At 42.7% G+C, this 24,780-nt stretch overlaps 2 protein-coding genes across 4 annotated transcripts in view; one reads left to right on the top strand and one right to left on the bottom strand.

Annotated features, from left to right (window-relative positions):
* gpsm1.L (G-protein signaling modulator 1 L homeolog) overlaps positions 1-9,339 on the bottom strand; it is a 67,549-nt gene extending 58,210 nt beyond the window's left edge. The window contains exons 1-3 of one of the 2 annotated variants that reach the window (XM_018228982.2): positions 9,269-9,328; positions 5,444-5,506; positions 829-954 (exon numbers count right to left, since the gene is read on the bottom strand). In XM_018228982.2, coding sequence (XP_018084471.1) covers positions 829-887 — 59 coding nt within the window. In that variant the 5' untranslated portion in view covers positions 888-954; positions 5,444-5,506; positions 9,269-9,328. Of the gene's footprint in view, positions 1-828; positions 955-5,443; positions 5,507-9,268 lie in introns of both variants that reach the window. The other variant, XM_018228983.2, reaches the window with a different exon arrangement.
* LOC108698182 (centrosome-associated protein 350) overlaps positions 9,337-24,780 on the top strand; it is a 36,509-nt gene continuing 21,065 nt past the window's right edge. For both annotated transcript variants that reach the window (XM_041572341.1, XM_018229475.2), the window contains exons 1-11: positions 9,337-9,467; positions 15,060-15,123; positions 15,237-15,280; positions 16,011-16,104; positions 16,535-16,631; positions 17,261-17,802; positions 18,225-18,323; positions 20,951-21,082; positions 22,338-22,807; positions 23,625-23,716; positions 24,365-24,741. In XM_041572341.1, coding sequence (XP_041428275.1) covers positions 15,066-15,123; positions 15,237-15,280; positions 16,011-16,104; positions 16,535-16,631; positions 17,261-17,802; positions 18,225-18,323; positions 20,951-21,082; positions 22,338-22,807; positions 23,625-23,716; positions 24,365-24,741 — 2,005 coding nt within the window. In that variant the 5' untranslated portion in view covers positions 9,337-9,467; positions 15,060-15,065. The remainder of the gene's footprint in view (positions 9,468-15,059; positions 15,124-15,236; positions 15,281-16,010; positions 16,105-16,534; positions 16,632-17,260; positions 17,803-18,224; positions 18,324-20,950; positions 21,083-22,337; positions 22,808-23,624; positions 23,717-24,364; positions 24,742-24,780) is intronic.

Below are 24,780 nucleotides of genomic sequence, written 5' to 3'. Positions count from 1 at the left end.
CCACATGTGCCCAATAAAGTTACAAATATTAGATTTAAGGCCACAGGCCCCTTCAGTAGTTTTGTGTTCCATTAACTAATTCATTTGGCCTGTGCAGCGCCCCCTTTTGGCTCGTTACAGAACTCCCGTTACAGGTGCCAAAGGGTTGAACTGCAAAAGTCCACTGTCAATGTAGTTCACAGCCAATCAGAGCCACTATACCACTGGATTTCTGGATTCCCCCATCCCATTTATAAACACTTGTCAACTTATCTGAAAAATATATGGGATAAAAAGAGAATATACGGGATAAAAAAAGAGAATATACGGGATAAAAAAAGAGAATATACGGGATAAAAAAAGAGAATATACGGGATAAAAAAAAGAGAATATACGGGATAAAAAAAGAGAATATACGGGATAAAAAAAAGAGAATATACGGGATAAAAAAAGAGAATATACGGGATAAAAAAAGAGAATATACGGGATAAAAAAAGAGAATATACGGGATAAAAAGAGAATATACGGGATAAAAAGAGAATATACGGGATAAAAAGAGAATATACGGGATATGATTTGTATAAGTGTTTCCAGTCTGACAATCAACAGTTGTACCCAGTTCGCTGCCATAGGGTTTGCCCATCCCTCCAGTCTGAGCAATTGTCAGCTGCCCTGCTGCGGTACAGTGTCATGCTCAGTCCATATAAATGACAGTTGCCCTTGTAAATAGACCAGCCTTTTACAGGGGGCGGCCTGTGCCCCTTACCCTCCCAAATTCTCCCCTATTTCTACAAGCCAGATCCCCTCCTTCAATAACATAACCCTCCAGCCCTCAGCCCATGCACATACCTTGAATACAGCCTCCTGGTTGCCGGGTTGTGGAGCTCATTGTTGGGCACACAAGCCATGGGGTGCTACAGACTGCGGGGTGCTACCGACTGCGGGGTGCTGCTGTACAAAGCATTCAGGAGGTCCCTGTGGGATACAAGTCCAGTGTGAGAATGGCAGACACAGCAGCAGTGAGGAAGTGATGTGTGTTACACAAAGTGTGCAGTCGCACACACCACTCCCCCTGATTGTGACGTCATCCAATGGTTGTATCATCAGGGGAATATAAGAAGGGGGAGCAGAGCTGTGTGTGTCCCTCCCCTCTCACTGCCCATTAATCGAGCAATTAACCCTGTGCTGACAAAACAAAAAAAAGTAGTGTTCCAACTCCCTCCCCTGTGGCACTTGCATTGCTTCCTCTATTTAACCCCTCGTTCACTTCAGCAGTGCAGCAGGAAGCTCAGCAAAGAGGACCATACCACTGCTGAACCACCAAAAGGGGGATGTCACCTCAGTGTTGCTAAAGCTGCACCCACACATCCAGCATGGCTAATAAGGCACCTGTTTAGAGTCATGCTGCAGCCTGCACTGCATTTTATAAAGCCATGCAGCATTACGCACCCACAGCAGGTTAAACATGGGATTTCCAGTCTACTGACCAGTCATGCGCGGCATCTAGGCGCCCAGTTTTAAAGGGATAATCGCCCAATCCTAGTTGTTCCCAGAGCCTTACTAGAAGTGGTTAAATCACTTCCTGGGGATGTTGGAAATATTTTGGATTCCAGTGTGGGAGTGAAATAAATGGGATTGCACCTGTCTGGATGCTTTATAGCCCCTGAATGGCTGGTTCAGATTCATGAAACAATGTAGCAGAAGTTGGCAGAGGAAAACTGACACTTGCTACTTTGTTTCAGAAGTCAGAAGTAGAGAAGAGAAACCTCACAATTAACACTAGAGCTGCCAAACCACAGACATGAGACAGGAATGGGAGCGACGCTGAAGGGCTGATACTCGGCTCTGTGACTGATCGGGTTTCTGAGCAGCGCTGGGGCCACTGTTGTACGGCACTGTGTGAAAGGGGTCGGTTACCTTTGAGTTAACTGTTAGAATGATATAGAGAGTGATATTATGAGACAATTTGCTATTGGTTTTCATTTTTTATTATTTGTGGTTTTTGACTTATTTAGCTTTTTATTTAGCAGCTCTCCAGTTTGTAATTTCAGCAGTCTGGTTGCTTGGGTTCAAATTCACCTAGCAACCATGCATTGATTTGAATAAAAGACTGGAATATGAATAGGAGAGGCCTGAATCAAACGATAAATAATAAAAAGTAGCAATAACAATACATTTGAAGCCTTACAGAGCTTTTCCTTTTTAGGTGGGGTCAGTGACCCCTAACTGAAAGCTGGAAAGAGTCAGAAGGCAAATACAATAGAATCCCCATTTTACATGCCCTGATTTTAAGTTTCCCCTCATTTTACATTGTTGTTTTGTGGTCCCACCTATATATTGTGCCTAATACATTTCCCTGGATTTTACACCTTTTTTTCGGATTCCCTGAAAAACATAAAATGGGGGTTCTACTGTGATTTAAAACTATAAAAAATAGCGACGACCAATTGAAAAGTCGCTTAGAATTAACTTAACTATAACATACTCCACATTAACTTAAAGGTGAACCACCCCTTTAACGGCATCTCCAGTCGAAGGGTGGGGTGGGACACTACACACCCAAACTGAAAACACTAAAAGTGTTGCCTCTATAAAACCAGACACACACACACCCTGGGCCTGTTACATAGCAACTTATACATGTGTGCTGCTGACTGTAATGATTTTTATGCAGCCCTACATAAAGATAAGCAGCTTTTCAGCACGTGGCCTTTATCTCTGTCTAGTTTTAAAGGGACAAGGTGCTAAAGCTCTTTGTGACGTTTCATACATTTGATACAAAGCGCAATAAGTGCAGGTGAAAGTATGGATCATTGGTGCCTATGGCTGTGGACACACAGGAGGAACTGCAGGAGACACAGAGCTAGTGGGTGGGTGTGAGCAAAATGCAGAAAAGAGAGATATGGGTACAGACAGCTCTCAAATAATCACAAATGGGTCTGACCCGCCTACATCCGCATCACTTTGGGTACCCGGGCATAAGGCTGACCATAACAAATTGCTATACCTTCACTTACAGGATCAGACATCACAACTGGGGGGCATGAAGCAAATATACTAAATTGTGCCACAAGCTGCAAGAGAGGGTCACCTTCAGCCAATCACTGGGCATCACACGAGCACAGACATCCCTGATATGATACTGAGAGAACAGGCCTCACGTGTTTCTAATAAATTGTGCACTCCCCCCCTTCATGGGCACATAATGCTCCCTTTCTATGTGAAGCCAAGGAATTTGTCAGCTATTCCCAGGAATTTTCCCTATCCCATCCGGAATGTCTGAGGAACATGCACTCACATTTCCCATAAAGCCTTAATTATCCTGAATAATAGAAAAATATAATTAACCACTTTCTTCCTCATCTGTGTTTCCATTTCTCTTGTATTAGCAACACCACTAATGAGCTCCTTCCATCTACTGCCCACTCATGTATTATAAGGGATAATGTACCCCCTACTGTAAATGATAAGGATATTAGAAGCCACTCAGGGGTTCTGTGACCATATAAAGGCACAAGGCTGCAGGTTGAGTTATACAGGGAACTCTGAGTATCACTCATGTATTATAAGGGATAATGTACCCCCTACTGTAAATGATAAGGATATTAGAAGTCACTGAGGGGTTGTTCTGTGACCATATAAAGGCACAAGGCTGCAGGCTGAGTTATACAGGGAACTCTGAGTATCACTCATGTATTATAAGGGATAATGTACCCCCTACTGTAAATGATAAGGATATTAGAAGCCACTCAGGGGTTCTGTGACCATATAAAGGCACAAGGCTGCAGGTTGAGTTATACAGGGAACTCTGAGTATCACTCATGTATTATAAGGGATAATGTACCCCCTACTGTAAATGATAAGGATATTAGAAGTCACTGAGGGGTTCTTCTGTGACATATAAGGCACAAGGCTGCAGGCTGAGTTATACAGGGAACTCTGAGTATCACTCATGTATTATAAGGGATAATGTACCCCCTACTGTAAATGATAAGGATATTAGAAGTCACTGAGGGGTTGTTCTGTGACCATATAAAGGCACAAGGCTGCAGGCTGAGTTATACAGGGAACTCTGAGTATCACTCATGTATTATAAGGGATAATGTACCCCCTACTGTAAATAAGGATATTAGAAGCCACTCAGGGGTTCTGTGACCATATAAAGGCACAAGGCTGCAGGTTGAGTTATACAGGGAACTCTGAGTATCACTCATGTATTATAAGGGATAATGTACCCCCTACTGTAAATGATAAGGATATTAGAAGTCATTGAGAGGTTGTTCTGTGACCATATAAAGGCACAAGGCTGCAGGCTGAGTTATACAGGGAACTCTGAGTATCACTCATGTATTATAAGGGATAATGTACCCCCTACTGTAAATGATAAGGATATTAGAAGTCACTGAGGGGTTGTTCTGTGACCATATAATGGCACAAGGCTGCAGGCTGAGTTATACAGGGAACTCTGAGTATCACTCATGTATTATAAGGGATAATGTACCCCCTACTGTAAATGATAAGGATATTAGAAGTCACTGAGGGGTTGTGCTGTGACCATATAAAGACACAAGGCTGCAGGCTGAGTTATACAGGGAACTCTGAGTATCACTCATGTATTATAAGGGATAATGTACCCCCTACTGTAAATGATAAGGATATTAGAAGTCACTGAGGGGTTGTTCTGTGACCATATTAAGGAACAAGACTGAGTTATACAGGGAACTGTTTGTAGCACAGGTTTAGCATATATATATATATACACACACAATTACAAAACAAGCCGATGAGTTGGCACAGTTAGTGGCACAGAGTTGAATACAAATATGATTGTGGCAACAAAGGCCACAGAGAAGGCTTAGCATACAGAGCAGGGGATTATGGGTAGAAGTGAAATAAAACAAAACTGGAAATCCTATCATACTTACGGAGATTTTCGTTTCCTGGACTGAAACATGGCAGTGGACAACCAATGGGTCCATCCCCCATCACGTGACAGTAATTGGCAAGCAATCAATAAATGTGGCTCCCTGTCCCACTAGCCCATCCTCGTTGACTGAAGGCCGAGAGCTCTCCGTGTCCCCACTAGGGTCGGGAAGCCTGGTGCCCACTGCCATGTTTCAGTCCAGAAAACAAAAATCTCAGTAAGTACGATAGGATTTTCAGTTTTCCTGTTCCTTCACATGGCAGTGGGCAACCAATGGGATTTAACAAGCTAACACATTAGGGAGGGATAATAATGAGCAGTACACTGACTAAAGCCCCCCTTATTTCAGCATCTATCCCAGAAGGGCCCATAGAAAATGGAGCAATGTGCATTTCTGAAGGACATGGGTAGACCCTGAATATCACAGTGCCGACATGGCAGCACTAATATTGGACCCAAGAAACAATCAATTGATAAAATGACAGTCATGTATTCATCAATATGTAGCGAGGCTCAGGATTAATTAACTTAAATACTTACAGTTTGAGAGGTGAACCCATCAACTTTAATCTGTTGGAAAGAGTGTGATCATTTTTTTGAAACCTGCAAAGAGAGTTCAATCAATTCAGAATGCTAAATAAAGCAGCAAAGTATTAATGCATTAATTAGTATTATACAGTTATCCACATAACCTTCATTATGTTTATTGTATGTCTGATGTAATGAGAGGAAAGAACTAATTTGCAGTATGTGGTCAGGAGCATATAATGATTGTAGTGGAAAGCAAAACACAGAACCCCTACTATCTGGTATGACTTATTATAATATTGAAATAACGGACTGAAAGATGCACAGCATACAGCTAGAGTTGTCCTATGAAGGAGTAACTGGATATACTGTTAAAGGAGAACTAAACCCTAAAAATGAATGCGTAAAAATGGCATATTTTATATAGTGAACTTATTGCACGAGGCTAAAGTTTCAGCTTGTCAATAGCAGCAATGATCCAGGACTTCAAACTTGTCACAGGGGGTCACCATCTTGGAAAGTGTCTCTGACACTCACATGCTCAGTGGGCTCTGATTGGCTGTTGAGAAGCTAAGCTTAGGGGTCGTCACTAATTATCCAGCAGAAAATGAGCTTCCCTGGCTGTAATATAAGCTGATGCTACAGGTTTGCTGATTATTAAATTCTGATGCTAATTGCACTGGTTTCTGTGCTGCCATGTAGTAATTATGTGTATTAATTACTAATCAGCCTTATATTGTGACATTTCTATTCTATGTGTACTGTATATTGTGAGTGTGCCCCTAAGCTCAGTAAGTGACAGCAGCACAGAGCATGTGCAGTGAATCAGCAGAAAAGAAGATGGGGAGCTACTGGGGCATCTTTGGAGACACAGATCTTTACTGCTAAAGGGCTGTGGTTGCCTTGGGCTGGTACAGAAGCACAAAACATCATGTACAACATTTCTACCTACTTCTTTAGTTAGGCTTTAGTTCTCCTTTAAATTAATAGCCATATACAAAGCTTGTGCATTGATTACAGCACAAACTGCAAACAAACTCTCACAAGGCCACGGCAGGAATTAATCAGGCTGTACATTCCTTCTGTTATTAGAAGCCTCTCTTAAATAAAAGTAAAGTGATTGGGACTTAGCTACTTGCAGGCTGTCTTTTTGTTGTTAGGAGCTTTCCATTTAGGGAAATATCTAATTCCTTTAGGTCACTAGGTAGCCGTTGCTTTTAGACACACAGCCAGGCCCGGACTAGGGTTCTGGCAAATGCCAGAGGGGCTGCTATAAGGTGCCATAGAAAGTCACTATTTAGTGGGCTGGTGGGGGCTGTTTGGGACTCTATGTGGGCTGATTGGGCTTCTGTGTACCTGAAATGCCAAGGCCTATTTTAATTCTCAGTCCAGACCTGCACACAGCCCACCTGCAAAGTTTGCATGGCTAATGAGCAGCCTGTTTGTGCCCAGTGAGGAGAGCCCTCATACACATTTGTCTTATTTCACCGCATGGAGGAAAACATTGTCTCATTGTGCACTTGCCCAAAGGCTTTGCGGCTGACTGATGTGTGGCAACGGATGGCCATAGTTAGGTTCTGGACTGAGAATTAAATTAGGCTCTGGCATTTCAGGTACACAGAGGCCCAAACAGCCCACATAGAAGCCCAAACAGCCCACTAAATAGTGACTTTCAATGGCACCTTATAGCAGCCCCTCTGGCATGTGCCAGAACCCACAGATTGCCAGTCCAGGCCTGGCCATAGTCCAATTGGACCCTCACAGGACTTACACAGGTAGAAATAGCCGGTCCTGGAGCTTCGGCAGGTAGAGGCAAGAGATCTGGTTGTTTTGGGGTGAGCTCACATGACCGTAAATGAGGATGGGCTATTGGCAGGGTTGCCTGGTGTCATTTTCAAAACCAGCCCAAAACTAGCCAGAGGCACTTCAAAAGTAGCCCAAAAATAGCACTATGTGCGGTGAAAAAAAAATACAATTATATATTAAGATATGCCTTTAAATTTTTACATGAAGCAAAATGGGACAGATAGGGGGCCCAGGAGGTATAGTGGTCCCATAAATATACAATTTCAATAAATATTGGTTTTAATCCAAAATTGTCTGAAATAGAGGAAAGTCACCAGAAAATGCGAGAATGCCAAAGAGTGACATGAATGGGGTACAGGTAGGGTTGCCACCTGGCCATTATTTTATGGTTCTGACTGCAAAAATGATGGTTGACCCCAATATTATTAATAAGGAAAAAAAAAAAATTTTTATATATATATAAACCAAAATGCAATAAGGTCCGCACTCTCAGGACTTCTTAAAAGCAAAAAATGATTTATTGTAGAAGTTACAGACTGACGTTTCGGCCTGGTCCCAGGCCTGTCTCTCTCCCTGTCTGTCTGTCTCTCTCCCTGTCTGTCTGTCTCTCTCCCTGTCTGTCTGTCTCTCTCCCTGTCTGTCTGTCTCTCTCCCTGTCTGTCTGTCTCTCTCCCTGTCTGTCTGTCTCTCTCCCTGTCTGTCTGTCTGTCTGTCTGTCTCTCTCCCTGTCTGTCTGTCTGTCTGTCTCTCTCCCTGTCTGTCTGTCTGTCTGTCTGTCTCTCTCCCTGTCTGTCTGTCTCTCTCCCTGTCTGTCTGTCTCTCTCCCTGTCTGTCTGTCTCTCTCCCTGTCTGTCTGTCTGTCTCCCTGTCTGTCTGTCTGTCTCCCTGTCTGTCTGTCTGTCTCCCTGTCTCCCTGTCTGTCTGTCTGTCTCTCTCCCTGTTGTCTGTCTCTCTCTCTATATAAAGGCCGGTATTTGTTTCCCGAAAAGGTAGCAACCCTAGGTACAAGGCCCAAAATCTGGTAACTCCCATTGCATGCTGGGTGTTGTAGGGTCAATAAATTAAGAATCTCCTTTTTCGCACTACGTAAATTACTTCTCATATTGTGTGATTAATAATTATTGGAGTAAATTGAGGTTTTTTTTTATTCATCATACAAAAATATATAAAAAAGATGGAAAAAAAGAGGGAAAAAAAAAAATTTTTTTTTATATATATATATAAACCAAAATGCAATAAGGTCCGCACTCTCAGGACTTCTTAAAAGCAAAAAATGATTTATTGTAGAAGTTACAGACTGACGTTTCGGCCTGGTCCCAGGCCTGTCTCTCTCCCTGTCTGTCTGTCTCTCTCCCTGTCTGTCTGTCTCTCTCCCTGTCTGTCTGTCTCTCTCTCTATATAAAGGCCGGTATTTGTTTCCCGAAAAGGTAGCAACCCTAGGTACAAGGCCCAAAATCTGGTAACTCCCATTGCATGCTGGGTGTTGTAGGGTCAATAAATTAAGAATCTCCTTTTTCGCACTACGTAAATTACTTCTTCATATTGTGTGATTAATAATTATTGGAGTAAATTGAGGTTTTTTTTTATTCATCATACAAAAATATATAAAAAAGATGGAAACGTCAATTTATCAAAATTCATGTATAAAGTTAATGAACAATCATCAATGTGGAGGAAAGAACGCTCTGGTTAAAATGCATTCAATTTGGCGATGAGAACTGAAACAATAACTGCTGAACTAAAAACCAGAGCCCCTATACCTCTAAAAATGACAATTTTATTATAAACAAATATATATGTACAGGAATGCTGCGGAAAATAGTCAAAGTAAGTGTCTATAAATGAATTTGAAAGAATGAATTTAAGGATTGGGGGTCTCACACGTTACAGGACCGCAGAGCTGAAGTGATACGTAAAGCAACATGGCAGCTCCCTCCCACATAATAATAACGTAGATATATCTGCTGGACCTACAAGAGACACACACATAGACACACATATAACACACTGAGACACAGGGAGAGGCTGTACCTGTCAGGGAGACACACTAGAACTCCCAGCAGCCCCACACGTGTCTTACCGCCGCCGCCTCACATTTGCCGGTTCTTTAACAGGGAGTGTCAGCCAATCAGAGCGCAGCAGGTGTATCGGCTCCTCAGGTAAACTCTGCAGTATTTCCCGCTGTCTCCTGAGCTGCCGTGAGATCCCGAGTGCTGCTGCCCGGCTATAGGTCAGTGTCCCCGCCGTGTGTCTCATTCCCTTCCTTTACTTCAGTCTCACACACAATATTTCCTTTATTATAAGCCCAGAGCCTCCTCCTCCCATTCACCAGCTCATATCCCTCCCTACATCACATAATGACTAAATCACTGGTCCAACAGCACATTATATTTATATACATATACACACACATACATCTATACTTATTTACTCACATATCCCTACATTACATTACTACACACATTATAGTTCAGGTCACCTACACATTGTCCTGTTTTACCAATATTTACTGATTTGTACATAAATGAGGGTCTCATGGGGCCCCTATACCCCTGGGTCTGTAGTTCCACCCCTGTGTCCCCCTGTGTGTCAGTAGCTCTTACACTTGGGGTACAGTGTGGCCCCCACACACAGTACAACTGATGATGTAACATTAGGATGAAAGCAGCATAAAACTGCCCATACTTTTTCCCTACTGCTCCAGCACCCCATCCAGTCAGTCCCCCCCACCATCTTGCACCCCATGTCACCTTCCAGCACTTTCTCCCTGATGTTCTCCAGTCTCCCCACCTCCTAGTCTGCCCCCAATTGTATCCAAGTCACATGTCTCTAACATGCCTAATCCCACCCTTAGTAACTATAGTAACTGCAGGGTCTGTGGTGACAGTCAGAACTTACACTTATGTCACATTAGGGGTTCCCTGTGCCTTCCAATGAACCACAATTTCAATCTAAGTAACTTCCCAATATCCATTCATTCCTCATTCTCACTGGGTTTATAGTTCTGTGTAACTGTCATTGTGTCTGTCCCTTTCTCTGCACTGCTGCCTCTGACTCCTGATACAACTTCCCAATATCCATTCATTTCTCATTCTCACTGGGTTTATAGTTCTGTGTAACTGTCATTGTGTCTGTCCCTTTCTCTGCACTGCTGCTTCTGACTCCTGATACAACTTCCCAATATCCATTCATTCCTCATTCTCACTGGGTTTATAGTTCTGTGTAACTGTCATTGTGTCTGTCCCTTTCTCTGCACTGCTGCCTCTGACTCCTGATACAACTTCCCAATATCCATTCATTCCTCATTCTCACTGGGTTTATAGTTCTGTGTAACTGTCATTGTTTCTGTCCCTTTCTCTGCACTGCTGCCTCTGACTCCTGATACAACTTCCCAATATCCATTCATTCCTCATTCTCACTGGATTTTAGTTCTGTGTAACTGTCATTGTGTCTGTCCCTTTCTCTGCACTGCTGCTTCTGACTCCTGATACAACTTCCCAATATCCATTCATTCCTCATTCTCACTGGGTTTATAGTTCTGTGTCATTGTGTCTGTCCCTTTCTCTGCACTGCTGCCTCTGACTCCTGATACAACTTCCCAATATCCATTCATTCCTCATTCTCACTGGGTTTATAGTTCTGTGTAACTGTCATTGTGTCTGTCCCTTTCTCTTCTCTGCTGCTTCTGACTCCTGATACAACTTCCCAATATCCATTCATTCCTCATTCTCACTGGGTTTATAGTTCTGTGTAACTGTCATTGTGTCTGTCCCTTTCTCTTCTCTGCACTGCTGCCTCTGACTCCTGATACAACTTCCCAATATCCATTCATTCCTCATTCTCACTGGGTTTATAGTTCTGTGTAACTGTCATTGTGTCTGTCCCTTTCTCTTCTCTGCACTGCTGCCCCTGACTCCTGATACAATTTCCCAATATCCATTCATTCCTCATTCTCACTGGGTTTATAGTTCTGTGTAACTGTCATTGTGTCTGTCCCTTTCTCTGCACTGCTGCCTCTGACTCCTGATACAACTTCCCAATATCCATTCATTTCTCATTCTCACTGGGTTTATAGTTCTGTGTAACTGTCATTGTGTCTGTCCCTTTCTCTGCACTGCTGCTTCTGACTCCTGATACAACTTCCCAATATCCATTCATTCCTCATTCTCACTGGGTTTATAGTTCTGTGTAACTGTCATTGTGTCTGTCCCTTTCTCTGCACTGCTGCCTCTGACTCCTGATACAACTTCCCAATATCCATTCATTCCTCATTCTCACTGGGTTTATAGTTCTGTGTAACTGTCATTGTGTCTGTCCCTTTCTCTGCACTGCTGCCTCTGACTCCTGATACAACTTCCCAATATCCATTCATTCCTCATTCTCACTGGATTTTAGTTCTGTGTAACTGTCATTGTGTCTGTCCCTTTCTCTGCACTGCTGCTTCTGACTCCTGATACAACTTCCCAATATCCATTCATTCCTCATTCTCACTGGGTTTATAGTTCTGTGTCATTGTGTCTGTCCCTTTCTCTGCACTGCTGCCTCTGACTCCTGATACAACTTCCCAATATCCATTCATTCCTCATTCTCACTGGGTTTATAGTTCTGTGTAACTGTCATTGTGTCTGTCCCTTTCTCTGCACTGCTGCCTCTGACTCCTGATACAACTTCCCAATATCCATTCATTCCTCATTCTCACTGGGTTTATAGTTCTGTGTAACTGTCATTGTGTCTGTCCCTTTCTCTGCACTGCTGCCTCTGACTCCTGATACAACTTCCCAATATCCATTCATTCCTCATTCTCACTGGGTTTATAGTTCTGTGTAACTGTCATTGTGTCTGTCCCTTTCTCTGCACTGCTGCCTCTGACTCCTGATACAACTTCCCAATATCCATTCATTCCTCATTCTCACTGGGTTTATAGTTCTGTGTAACTGTCATTGTGTCTGTCCCTTTCTCTTCTCTGCACTGCTGCCTCTGACTCCTGATACAACTTCCCAATATCCATTCATTCCTCATTCTCACTGGGTTTATAGTTCTGTGTAACTGTCATTGTGTCTGTCCCTTTCTCTTCTCTTCTCTGCACTGCTGTCTCTGACTCCTGATACAACTTCCCAATATCCATTCATTCCTCATTCTCACTGGGTTTATAGTTCTGTGTATCTGTCATTGTGTCTGTCCCTTTCTCTGCACTGCTGCCTCTGACTCCCGATACAACTTCCCAATATCCATTCATTCCTCATTCTCACTGGGTTTATAGTTCTGTGTAACTGTCATTGTGTCTGTCCCTTTCTCTTCTCTGCACTGCTGCCTCTGACTCCTGATACAACTTCCCAATATCCATTCATTCCTCATTCTCACTGGGTTTATAGTTCTGTGTAACTGTCATTGTGTCTGTCCCTTTCTCTTCTCTGCACTGCTGCCCCTGACTCCTGATACAATTTCCCAATATCCATTCATTCCTCATTCTCACTGGGTTTATAGTTCTGTGTAACTGTCATTGTGTCTGTCCCTTTCTCTGCACTGCTGCCTCTGACTCCTGATACAACTTCCCAATATCCATTCATTTCTCATTCTCACTGGGTTTATAGTTCTGTGTAACTGTCATTGTGTCTGTCCCTTTCTCTGCACTGCTGCTTCTGACTCCTGATACAACTTCCCAATATCCATTCATTCCTCATTCTCACTGGGTTTATAGTTCTGTGTAACTGTCATTGTGTCTGTCCCTTTCTCTGCACTGCTGCCTCTGACTCCTGATACAACTTCCCAATATCCATTCATTCCTCATTCTCACTGGGTTTATAGTTCTGTGTAACTGTCATTGTGTCTGTCCCTTTCTCTGCACTGCTGCCTCTGACTCCTGATACAACTTCCCAATATCCATTCATTCCTCATTCTCACTGGATTTTAGTTCTGTGTAACTGTCATTGTGTCTGTCCCTTTCTCTGCACTGCTGCTTCTGACTCCTGATACAACTTCCCAATATCCATTCATTCCTCATTCTCACTGGGTTTATAGTTCTGTGTCATTGTGTCTGTCCCTTTCTCTGCACTGCTGCCTCTGACTCCTGATACAACTTCCCAATATCCATTCATTCCTCATTCTCACTGGGTTTATAGTTCTGTGTAACTGTCATTGTGTCTGTCCCTTTCTCTGCACTGCTGCCTCTGACTCCTGATACAACTTCCCAATATCCATTCATTCCTCATTCTCACTGGGTTTATAGTTCTGTGTAACTGTCATTGTGTCTGTCCCTTTCTCTGCACTGCTGCCTCTGACTCCTGATACAACTTCCCAATATCCATTCATTCCTCATTCTCACTGGGTTTATAGTTCTGTGTAACTGTCATTGTGTCTGTCCCTTTCTCTGCACTGCTGCCTCTGACTCCTGATACAACTTCCCAATATCCATTCATTCCTCATTCTCACTGGGTTTATAGTTCTGTGTAACTGTCATTGTGTCTGTCCCTTTCTCTTCTCTTCTCTGCACTGCTGTCTCTGACTCCTGATACAACTTCCCAATATCCATTCATTCCTCATTCTCACTGGGTTTATAGTTCTGTGTATCTGTCATTGTGTCTGTCCCTTTCTCTGCACTGCTGCCTCTGACTCCCGATACAACTTCCCAATATCCATTCATTCCTCATTCTCACTGGGTTTATAGTTCTGTGTAACTGTCATTGTGTCTGTCCCTTTCTCTTCTCTGCACTGCTGCCTCTGACTCCTGATACAACTTCCCAATATCCATTCATTCCTCATTCTCACTGGGTTTATAGTTCTGTGTAACTGTCATTGTGTCTGTCCCTTTCTCTGCACTGCTGCCTCTGACTCCTGATACAACTTCCCAATATCCATTCATTCCTCATTCTCACTGTGTAAATGCCATTTCTACAGAAACCAGGGTCTGTCTGTTGATATTCCCTGCACTGCTGGTTCTGATTCCTGGAACAATGTAGCAGAAGTCAACCCTCCAGGTCTCTTAATTAGCTCACTTCTGTGACTTTAGGCCCCCATACACAAGCCAATTAAAGCTATCGACAGACCTATGACCCGTTTGTGGGGCCATCCGATGAGCGTCCCCGAACGATATCTAGCCGAAAGTCGGGCAGATGTTGATCAGCAGGGTAAAAAAATCTCGTCGGATCAAAGCCGCATCTGTTCGTTGATGTGGCCCCGTGATACGACCGCCCCTATTGCCTCCACTCTTATCCAACCATTGGGCCATAGGGCTCACTATCAGATCAGCCAGATATCGCCCACCTCAATGTGGGAATATCAGGGAGAGATTCACTCGTTTTCACATGTCCCTGTGTATGGCCACCTTTTGTATCAGGAGTCCAATCCATTAGTGCAGAGAATACAATCAATTAGCCTGGCAGATCCTACTATCCACTACAAACAACCCTGCCACCAGTTGGCTCACTTTGCTCTGCAGGTATAAAGAAAAGCTTCATATGGAGGACTGGCATGTGGCATTTATGTTCTGCATTCAATAGGCCAGCTTTGTGTGGGAAGTTCAAGGGCAAGTAAGCATAGATGCATGTATGGAGAGCAAACACTATATAAAGAGGGAGCCTCGTATAAAGGCAACTCAACTGCCCCCCATGTATTATATATTATATTGTGTCCTTGCTGTGGCCCCCAGGGAGCACTGCTGCTGCTGCCACTTTATTTATGTTCTGGGACTTGTCTCCGTGACCAGCAAAGTGCGTCCGTAGCTCTGGTGACCGCCAAGCCCACAGTGTGCACACAAACACACACCCAAAAAACTGAAAGAGGTTACTCATTGCTTATGTAACCCACTGCCTTTATCTGCCCTTAGAGGATCATGCCCGTGCCTGAGATGTGGGAGTCTCCAACGCTGGAAATGTTTAGCCGCATGGAGGGTAAGATTTGGGATATGGGATGAAAGTCCTTGGGGGGTGGCACAGTTGCTGCCCATTAGATTGTGTCAGAGCCCAGTTCTGCTAAGGGGTCCAATATTTCCTTTGTGTTGCAGAGGTTTCCCGAGCGTGGGACCGGCTGCTGGAAGCCAAACAGGTGGTGAGTACTGGTCACTGCAACTCAATTCTAAAGGGGCAGATTTATTAAGGCGCGAGTTGTATTTTTTGGTCAAAACTCACATTTTCAGGTTATACCCCGACCCTGGAAATAGCTGGAACCTGAGAATAATCCATCTAAAACCTGTCGAGGACAAATGGGAGTCAATGGCAGTAGTCACTTGAACTACTCTTCATGATGTTTTTTTTCAGAAGGTTTTGCCCGAAAACTTGAATAATTCGAGCGATTCGAGTTTTCTTCCAGCCGAAAACTCGATTAATTCGAGTTTTCACGTTTCGGGACTCGCAGAATCGGATTTTTCCCAATCAAGTTTTTTCTTAAAAATACCATTCGAGTTGTGAGTTCATCCGAAATAAATAAAACCTCTAACGCTTGACCATTGATAAATTCAGATCCTTCCTATACTTATAGAAAGTAAGGCAACTGCTCCCTCTAGTGTTCGACATGAGCAGCAACAAACACAACAGGGACATGTTACTATGAACATAACAAAAATAGTACAAAACCCTATTTGTTATCATTTTATCAGTTCAAGTATAGGCAGCTTTATGGCCAGCCCAAATGTATTATCTCTGCTTTGCCCCAATTCCTTACATAGCCTATTGCTAATGGTGTTCAGTTGTCCATCCCAAGACCCTCAGCCCCCCTCAGTGTTTGAGTCGTCCTACATTACGGATTTCGTTTTCTCAAACACACAATATTTCCATTTTAGCTACAAAGGATAGAAAATAAATTTGATAGCCGGGAACGTCCGCACGAGCACAAAACGCAGTTGAAGACGAGGTTGGACTACGGAGTGTTGTCTGGTGAGTTGGTGCCAATACCTTTTCATTGATCCGTATTTGGTTGGGGGGGGGGGTCTTGGCCGATATTCTCAATCCAAACTCTATCTTACTGTGTCTTTTGTGCCATGAAAAAAACCTTTCATTCCGTAGGCTGCCGACTGGCAACGGCACAACCAGAGAACAATAAAGAGGAATGTGGAACACAACCCGTGTAGTTCATTCTGTGCCTTCCCCTCCCGTGTAGACATGTTTTTACTCGCCCCTCGGCACACGCTTCCCGTATAACCCACATGGTCAATTGCCAAGTTAGGGAACATTTCGTTTTCTTCCAAACTGCAAACAGGAAAATGTTGATTTGTTGTGACTATGAAGATTTTCATTCATCCAGGTCATGGTATATCTAGTTTAGGTAAATCTAAAAAACTTGCTGAGTTGATTTGTTGTGTGATAGGAATGGAATTGCAGTCATGCGAAGCCTCTGGCCGGAAGAGCCCGTGTACTGAGCAAGAAGAGCAGAACATGTTGGATCAAACGTTTGTTTGCCGCAGGTAATTGTTTGGTAAATGTCCATTGGGTGCAATGTTACTGGGTGGTAGTCAGCTAGTTGGTTGGTTGTTGTGATGATACTAACCCCCAGCTTCCCAACTCAACCGGAAGTCCTCTTCTACTCTATGACCTGCCCCTGGCCAGACTCCTCTTTTGGCTCATTTATGGGCGGTATTAGCATCCCATAGCAATGGGGTCAGCACTATTATATCACCCTCTTTGAAGTTCGAACAGCCATCTGCTTGAACCCACAACTGGGTTGTACCTTGTTGGCCCACAGCCAGCCACCTGTGGGTCCCCACCTATTTCTGGTCACCCAACTCATTAAAAGTTCACTATTCCAAATAAGTGATGTGATTGGCTATTTGGTAGCACTATGTGGACAGGCATCATACAACAGTCTCTGTTTGGCAGTACACCTGGTTTTTATGCAACCACAACTTGCATCTAAACCAGGAATTCAAAAACAACCACCTGATTTGAGACCACTGTGAGCAACATCCAAGGAATTGGTGAACATCTTGTTGCTGAAGCCACTGGTTGGGAAAGACTGCCTTAGACAGTACAATGTAGAGGTGTAGCATCCTCCATACTAGCATGTTCTTTGATGAATATGTTTTCTATACATTAGAGACCCAAGAAGACAGGCTACTTTCCTTTCCACGGCCACCGACTTCATACCAGCAGATCTCTCGGATAGTCAAGGCTTTTCTTGGAGGCCTACATTTGTACCTGACAGAGATATGGGCAGAAAGGATCAAATGACACATCCAGCCTATGTGTTTGATGAAGACCCTTTATCAAACACATTCCTCGATAGTTCATCACCAGCAAGAAGCCATACTTCCACTGAGGAGGTTTTAAACCCCTATTTGGAGGTGTATCCTTCATCTCCAAAAGTTGAGAGATGCTCCAGACTTTGCTCCCCCCTAGTTCCTCTTGTGTCTCCAAATGCCGACATCTATGTACAAAGGTTGGAATATCTGAAGAACAACTCTCCCAACAACAAGCTAAAGAAACTGAAAGAAAGGATCAAGGAGCAAAAACTCAGACAGAACGTTGGCAAGGAACTGAGGCCAGACCCTCCGCAGATCACTGAGCTTATTGGCAAACGCACTCTCAAGAGGAAAGTGGGGAAGGTGACATTCAGTATTCCACCACCTACATGCAAAGGTAAGAATGATGCTCCATGTTCCCTCGTGGTTGATATCATTGGCATCCGAGTTTTCACTAATACTTGAGGGACATTAATAGGCAGTTGGGAATACAGATCTGGCATGAAGGTATGTTGAGGGACATTGTATTGTATTTAAATTGTCTTTTGAGCACGGTCATTGGCCAGTGGTGATTCTTATTTTTCAACTTGACAAAACGAGCTGCCATTTTATCATGTTCAACATCCAATCAGAGTGAGTCATTTAAACACGATTTATCGGCTTGACCCACTGCTGATCTGCTAATTGAAGAGAGACCAATGTAAGGACTAAGGGCAGAACCATAGGATTTGGGTCTATCCACAGTTAAATGACAATTCACTCACTGTATTTCTGAGACAACTCCCTCTGGTTCATCTCATTTATTTTTTCCCTCTTGAGGAACTGAAGATCAAACCTCAAAGAGCAAAATCAAGAATTCGGTTTCCAGAAAGTTGTCCTTCAGTTCGCCTTCACCAGAGAGAAACGTTAAACACGTAGGTTAGTACTTTGCTAATATACTTACTAACCAAAGTGTAAGAATGAATGGCGAAAATGGAGAATTTAGACAAATTTGGGGTGGAAATTTGTTCAAATGTTTTTTTGAATTTGCTTGGGCACGGTCCGAAATGGATCATAGACATACAGCAAAATATTTACTCAAAATAAGACTTTTAAAAACAGTTCAATTATGCAGAATATATTTTTTAAAGATTGAAGATTTCATGATTATTTTCTGGCAAAACAATAGAAAAATAATCATTAGATTACCAAAAAATTTATTAAATTCTGGTTTAGTATTAACACTTTAATTACTTTCCATGAAATGTGGCAAAAAAAACCCCTTAAAATTTCATGAATTATCAATTTTGGCCAAGGATGGCAATGGTAGAATTTGGGAGCCATGATTTTCTATATTTATGATGCAACGATAAACTCAAATCAATTAAAAGATTAATTTCTTACGCTCAGATCTACCCAGGATTCAGCGAAATTTGGGATAATGAAGTTTTGGCATTTATGAAATTTTGTTTCCTGAAATTGGATGTACTAATTTTGCCATTTAAATCATCAAAAGTGTTGTTTACTGAAACTGGATATTAGGGATGCACCGAATCCACTATTTTGGATTTGGCCGAACTCCCGAATCCTTTGCGAAAGATTTGGCTGAATGCCAAACCAAATTCTAATTTGCATATGCAAATTAGGGGTGGGAAGGTGACATTTTCTTTCTTTCTTGTTTTATGACAATAAGTCACGCGGTTTCCCTCTCCACCCCTAATTTGCATATGCAAATTAAGTTTCAGTTCAGCCAGGCAGCAGGATTCAGCCGAATCTGAATCCTGCTGAAAAAAGCTGAATCCCATACCAAATCCTGGATTTGGTGCATCACTACTGGATATCAATTTTTGGGATACAGGTCATCGAAACTGGACATTTCTAATCTTGGGATTTCGCTCACCAAAATTTGATCAAAACTGGGATATAGATCATCAAAATATGTTTCTTGAAATAGAACATTCAAATTTTAGGATTTAGATTAGGGATGCACCGAATCCAGGATTTGGTTTGGGATTCAACCAGGATTCAGCCTTTTTCAGCAGGATTCAGATTCAGCCGAATCCTTCTGCCCGGCCGAACCAAATCCTAATTTGCATATGCAAATTAGGGACGGGGAGGGAAATTGCCTTTTTGTCAGAAAACAAGGAAGTAAAAAATGTTTTCCCCTTCCATATGCAAATTAGGGTTCGGATTCGGTTCGGTATTCTGCTGAATCTTTCACAAAGGATTTGGGGGTTCGGCCGAATCTAAACAAGTGGATTCAGTGCATCCCTAATTTACATCAATTACATTTTTTTCTTTCTGGAAAGTTTATCTATGATTTTGCCCAGATTGTCAACGGCCAAAAAGGAATACTGGAATTTGAGAAAATTCCTGCGAATATCCGTGTTTATTTTTGATTGCGATGAATCCATGTCAGATATTTCTTAAATACAATCAGAATCGAGGAGCTTCATGGCGATTGCTGGAGATTATGTGAGAATTTTCAACTCGACCACGCTATTTTTGATTAATATGCCCCTGTGAGTTTTTATAGCTTTTTTTAAAAAAATATTTGAAAAGTTTATTTTTTTTAAAAAAAATATTGTTTTAATCCATTCTAAATAGGGTCCTATATATATGTGATGGCATGGCACTACTTTGATAAGGTTACATACTGTTTAGGAGAAACTGCTGATCTCCTACAGACCCCTTGAGAGTTGTCGGGGTCAGGGGTTTAAGAGGCAACATGATTACGAAATCTCCCTTCAGTTACAGATACAATTGGAGTCTCAGGCGCCTGACTCACTGCCCTGCTGGATATTAATTATACTAAATGGGACCAAATATCCTTCCCCATCATGTTAATTTCATGCCAACGCCTAATGACGGTGTGATCAGCTGTTTATAATAAAATATGAATCATGTTTTTAGGGGGGAAATAATAGATTGCATTAAAAATGGTTTTATTCCCTGCAGGGACTGCTCTGTAGGACCACGGTCAGAAGGAACATTTATCACTGTAACTGCCAGTGTCACGCAGTCCTTGCCGGCCATTAGTATCTGTCAGCTCTGACTCTGGGGTTGGGCCTCGGGGAAGATAAATTAGGGTTCAAAGGTTGAAGCCCCCCCCCCACCTTCCTCCACAAAGAACTTGATGAATTGGAGGAAAATCGAAAAATTTGCTGCAGTTAACGACAAAATTAATTTACGCCGTTGAAAAAATAATCCTTTAAAAGTACCCCCGGGCCTGCCAGTTGTTTTATAAAGGGTAGAACCGAAATGTGTTTTTTTTTGTTAGAGAAGATTTTATAGGATATTTAAATTAAAAAATTCAAATATAATATTTAAATGGAGTTTTAAATCCACTGTATGGAAATGTGGGAAGGGTTATGCAAATGAAAATACCTGGGTAATTGCTTCTCCAAACAGTTGTGCTGTTCTATGAGGCTCATCCTTCACCTTCAGATAAACTTGGGTTAGTGTGTGATAGAGCAATAGTCTTTATTATAGTAGAACCTGTACAAAACTTTAACCATAGGTGACCTGGTCGGTCCTCTCCCAGTAAACTGTATTTTTGCATCCAGGGAAAGACGTGTACAGGCCCTCGGCTTGGAGAGAAGGTCAAAAGATTGTTCGGAAGATCCTTGGCCCCTCACCTGTGATACCAAGGGGGCAACATGTGTTTAGTGGAGATGGTTCGCAAGCCCAGAATTCAGGTATTTTGAATCTCCCAGCATAAGTAACACTATTATGTGCCCAGAACATTCCTTCTCTGTATATTTGTATTTATACATATGGGAGGAGGAGGTGCCATATTGATTCCCTTAGACAGTACAGTATGAGGGTATAGCTTATTGTGTGCCCAGAACATTCCTTCTCTGTATATTTGTATTTATACATATGGGAGGAGGTGCCATATTGATTCCCTTAGACAGTACAGTATGAGGGTATAGCTTATTGTGTGCCCAGAACATTCTTTCTCTGTATATTTGTATTTATACATATGGGAGGAGGGAGGTGCCATATTGATTCCCTTAGACAGTACAGTATGAGGGTATAGCTTATTGTGTGCCCAGAACATTCCTTCTCTGTATATTTGTATTTATACATAAGGGAGGAGGAGGTGCCATATTGATTCCCTTAGACAGTACAGTATGAGGGTATAGCTTATTGTGTGCCCAGAACATTCTTTCTCTGTATATTTGTATTTATACATATGGGAGGAGGGAGGTGCCATATTGATTCCCTTAGACAGTACAGTATGAGGGTATAGCTTATTGTGTGCCCAGAACATTCCTTCTCTGTATATTTGTATTTATACATAAGGGAGGAGGAGGTGCCATATTGATTCCCTTAGACAGTACAGTATGAGGGTATAGCTTATTGTGTGCCCAGAACATTCCTTCTCTGTATATTTGTATTTATACATATGGGAGGAGGAGGTGTCATATTGATTCCCTTAGACAGTACAGTATGAGGGTATAGCTTATTGTGTGCCCAGAACATTCCTTCTCTGTATATTTGTATTTATACATATGGGAGGAGGTGCCATATTGATTCCCTTAGACAGTACAGTATGAGGGTATAGCTTATTGTGTGCCCAGAACATTCCTTCTCTGTATATTTGTATTTATACATATGGGAGGAGGAGGTGTCATATTGATTCCCTTAGACAGTACAGTATGAGGGTATAGCTTATTGTGTGCCCAGAACATTCCTTCTCTGTATATTTGTATTTATACATATGGGAGGAGGGAGGTGACATATTGATTCCCTTAGACAGTACAGTATGAGGGTATAGCTTATTGTGTGCCCAGAACATTCCTTCTCTGTATATTTGTATTTATACATATGGGAGGAGGAGGTGCCATATTGATTCCCTTAGACAGTACAGTATGAGGGTATAGCTTATTGTGTGCCCAGAACATTCCTTCTCTGTATATTTGTATTTATACATATGGGTTATTATAGGATTGGCTAAACGGGAAACAGCGGGAGCACCAATATCGAGGGCTGTGCCGGTCCTACAGAAGGATGAGATGAAGGGCAGAGATAGGACAAGCGAAAGAGTCAAGCACACGCTGGTGTTGCAGGATAATTCAGATCAGAAAAGATCAGGGATACACAGGGATTTGCCAAAGAGACATCCCAAAAGAGTCACCACCACGTCAGCTGCTCAGAAACACCCCGATAAAGAGAACATGGCACAAGCGGAGCGGCTACGGCCTCAGGGCAATAAACACGGCTACAGCACAGAGGAAGTGCGCAACTTCATGAACAAAAAGAAGTCGGAGAGGCGGAGCAAAGAGCAGGAACAACAGGACTCCCAGTGCAACGCCGCGCAGCTCAAACAGAGACGCCTGCAGGAAGTGTTCCGCAAGCAAAAGGAAGCGGGTCCTTTAAAAAAGCCTCGTACTGACCTCTCCAAACAGAAGTGCCCTGTGTGTACTTACCCGCTTGTGGTTTGTTTCCTTCTGTCACTTGCACTACCCCTTTCCACCTACAGGGGCAGCAGATATCTTTGTACATGTACATGAAACACAGAGACACTTTACAGTAGAACCACAGCTTCCTTTTTCCAGAATTTAAAGTGATACTGACACTAAAAAATATTATTCAAAATATTAATGTACATTAAAAGTTACCTTTAGCTCATGTATGGCAGCCCCCTCATAGAGGAACATGGGGGATCAAATGGGTAATGTAAAATCACCTGTAAATACTTTTATGGCAAAATTATAAATAACATTCAAAGACAATATTAATTTCTGGTGTCAGTATCTTTTTAAGCCTTTTAATGTGGAAACGTAAAAATAGGGGTTCTACTGTATGTCAGTATCCCATATCCCAAGTTCACCCTCCAAACAAATCACATTTTTTTTTCTAGTAATACAAATATTAGCAGTTATTGCACTGATACAACTACAACTGCGCCACCTGCTGTTCATAGTTGGATGAAAAATAATTTTCTGAGAATATTCTTCCCACACGCCTCTTCTCAGCTCACCAACTTTATTTTCTAAGCAGAACAGCTTGAAAAGACGTTCCTTCTCTCAAGAAATAAATTTTCAGCCAACTGGAGCCCATCAGAAATGGCCAGCAGGAGGCGCTGCTGTTTCAAATTCATAATATTAGCCATTTAAAAACTGTTAATATCATATATAGGAAAATAGGAGCTGTTGTACTGCTAACCTCAGCAGAATTTTAAAAAGATTTACAATTTTTTTTTCTGTTTTCACATTTGGGCATATCCATTAGGTGACTAAGGATCTTGGACATGTTGGAAAACCTGTAGCTGAATGGGTTAAGAGAGACTGTTCCCGCTTCCTCAGGGAAGAGGATAAAAGAAGGTGAGTGGAGCATGGGTTAGGTGATGGGAAGATGAGTGGAGCATGGGTTAGGTGATGGGAAGATGAGTGGAGCATGGGTTAGGTGATGGGAAGATGAGTGGAGCATGGGTTAGGTGATGGGAAGGTGAGTGGAGCATGGGTTAGGCTATGGGAAGGTGAGTGGAACATGGGTTAGGTGATAGGAAGGTGAGTGGAGCATGGGTTAGGTGATGGGAAGGTGAGTGGAACATGGGTTATGTCATGGGAAGGTGAGTGGAGCATGGGTTAGGCTATGGGAAGGTGAGTGGAGCATGGGTTAGGTGATGGGAAGGTGAGTGGAACATGGGTTAGGTGATGGGAAGGTGAGTGGAGCATGGGTTAGGCTATGGGAAGGTGAGTGGAGCATGGGTTAGGTGATAGGAAGGTGAGTGGAGCATGGGTTAGGTGATGGGAAGATGAGTGGAGCATGGGTTAGGTGATGGGATGGTGATTGGAACATGGGTTAGGTGATGGAAAGGTGAGTGGAGCATGGGTTAGGGGATGGTAAGGTGAGTGGAGCATATATACTGTATATATATATATATATATATATATATATATATATATATATATATATATATATATACAGTATATATGGGTTTTGCCTTCACTGCATTGTGTTTGTTACAGGAAGGAAACAGAGGTTGGTCATTGCTTGGGGCCACTGAGGCTTCGAGACTTGGATACGTCAGGTGAACCCCCAGAGGGGCCCATTACCAAAGGACCTCATTCTGTATGTAAGTCTCCCAAGAGAGGATCAGCTCTCCCCCAGTCCAGAGAAAGCCAGGAGCGCCTGCAGGCTCTGCGTGCTTTTGCCCAGGAGTTGGGCAGGAGGGTGGAAGTGGAAACAAGCAAGCTGGGAGCTGCAGTTCTCCCGCACCAAATGGTCAGTGATGATGCATCCAGTTCCCAGAATCCTCTAGCGAAAGTCCAGAGCTGGCAGGAGGAACAGACCGGCCTCATAGATGGACACCGCAAACTATCTGGGAACCTGGAGGGACCACAAGGTGATCATTCTGATATTATTGTTAGGTTTATAGAGGTGA

Source organism: Xenopus laevis, chromosome 8L (assembly GCF_017654675.1).
Source record: "Xenopus laevis strain J_2021 chromosome 8L, Xenopus_laevis_v10.1, whole genome shotgun sequence".
Classification (NCBI taxonomy): Eukaryota; Metazoa; Chordata; class Amphibia; order Anura; family Pipidae; genus Xenopus; species Xenopus laevis.
Note: the sequence above shows the minus strand (reverse complement) of the source record. Positions and strands in the feature narration are given on the sequence as shown.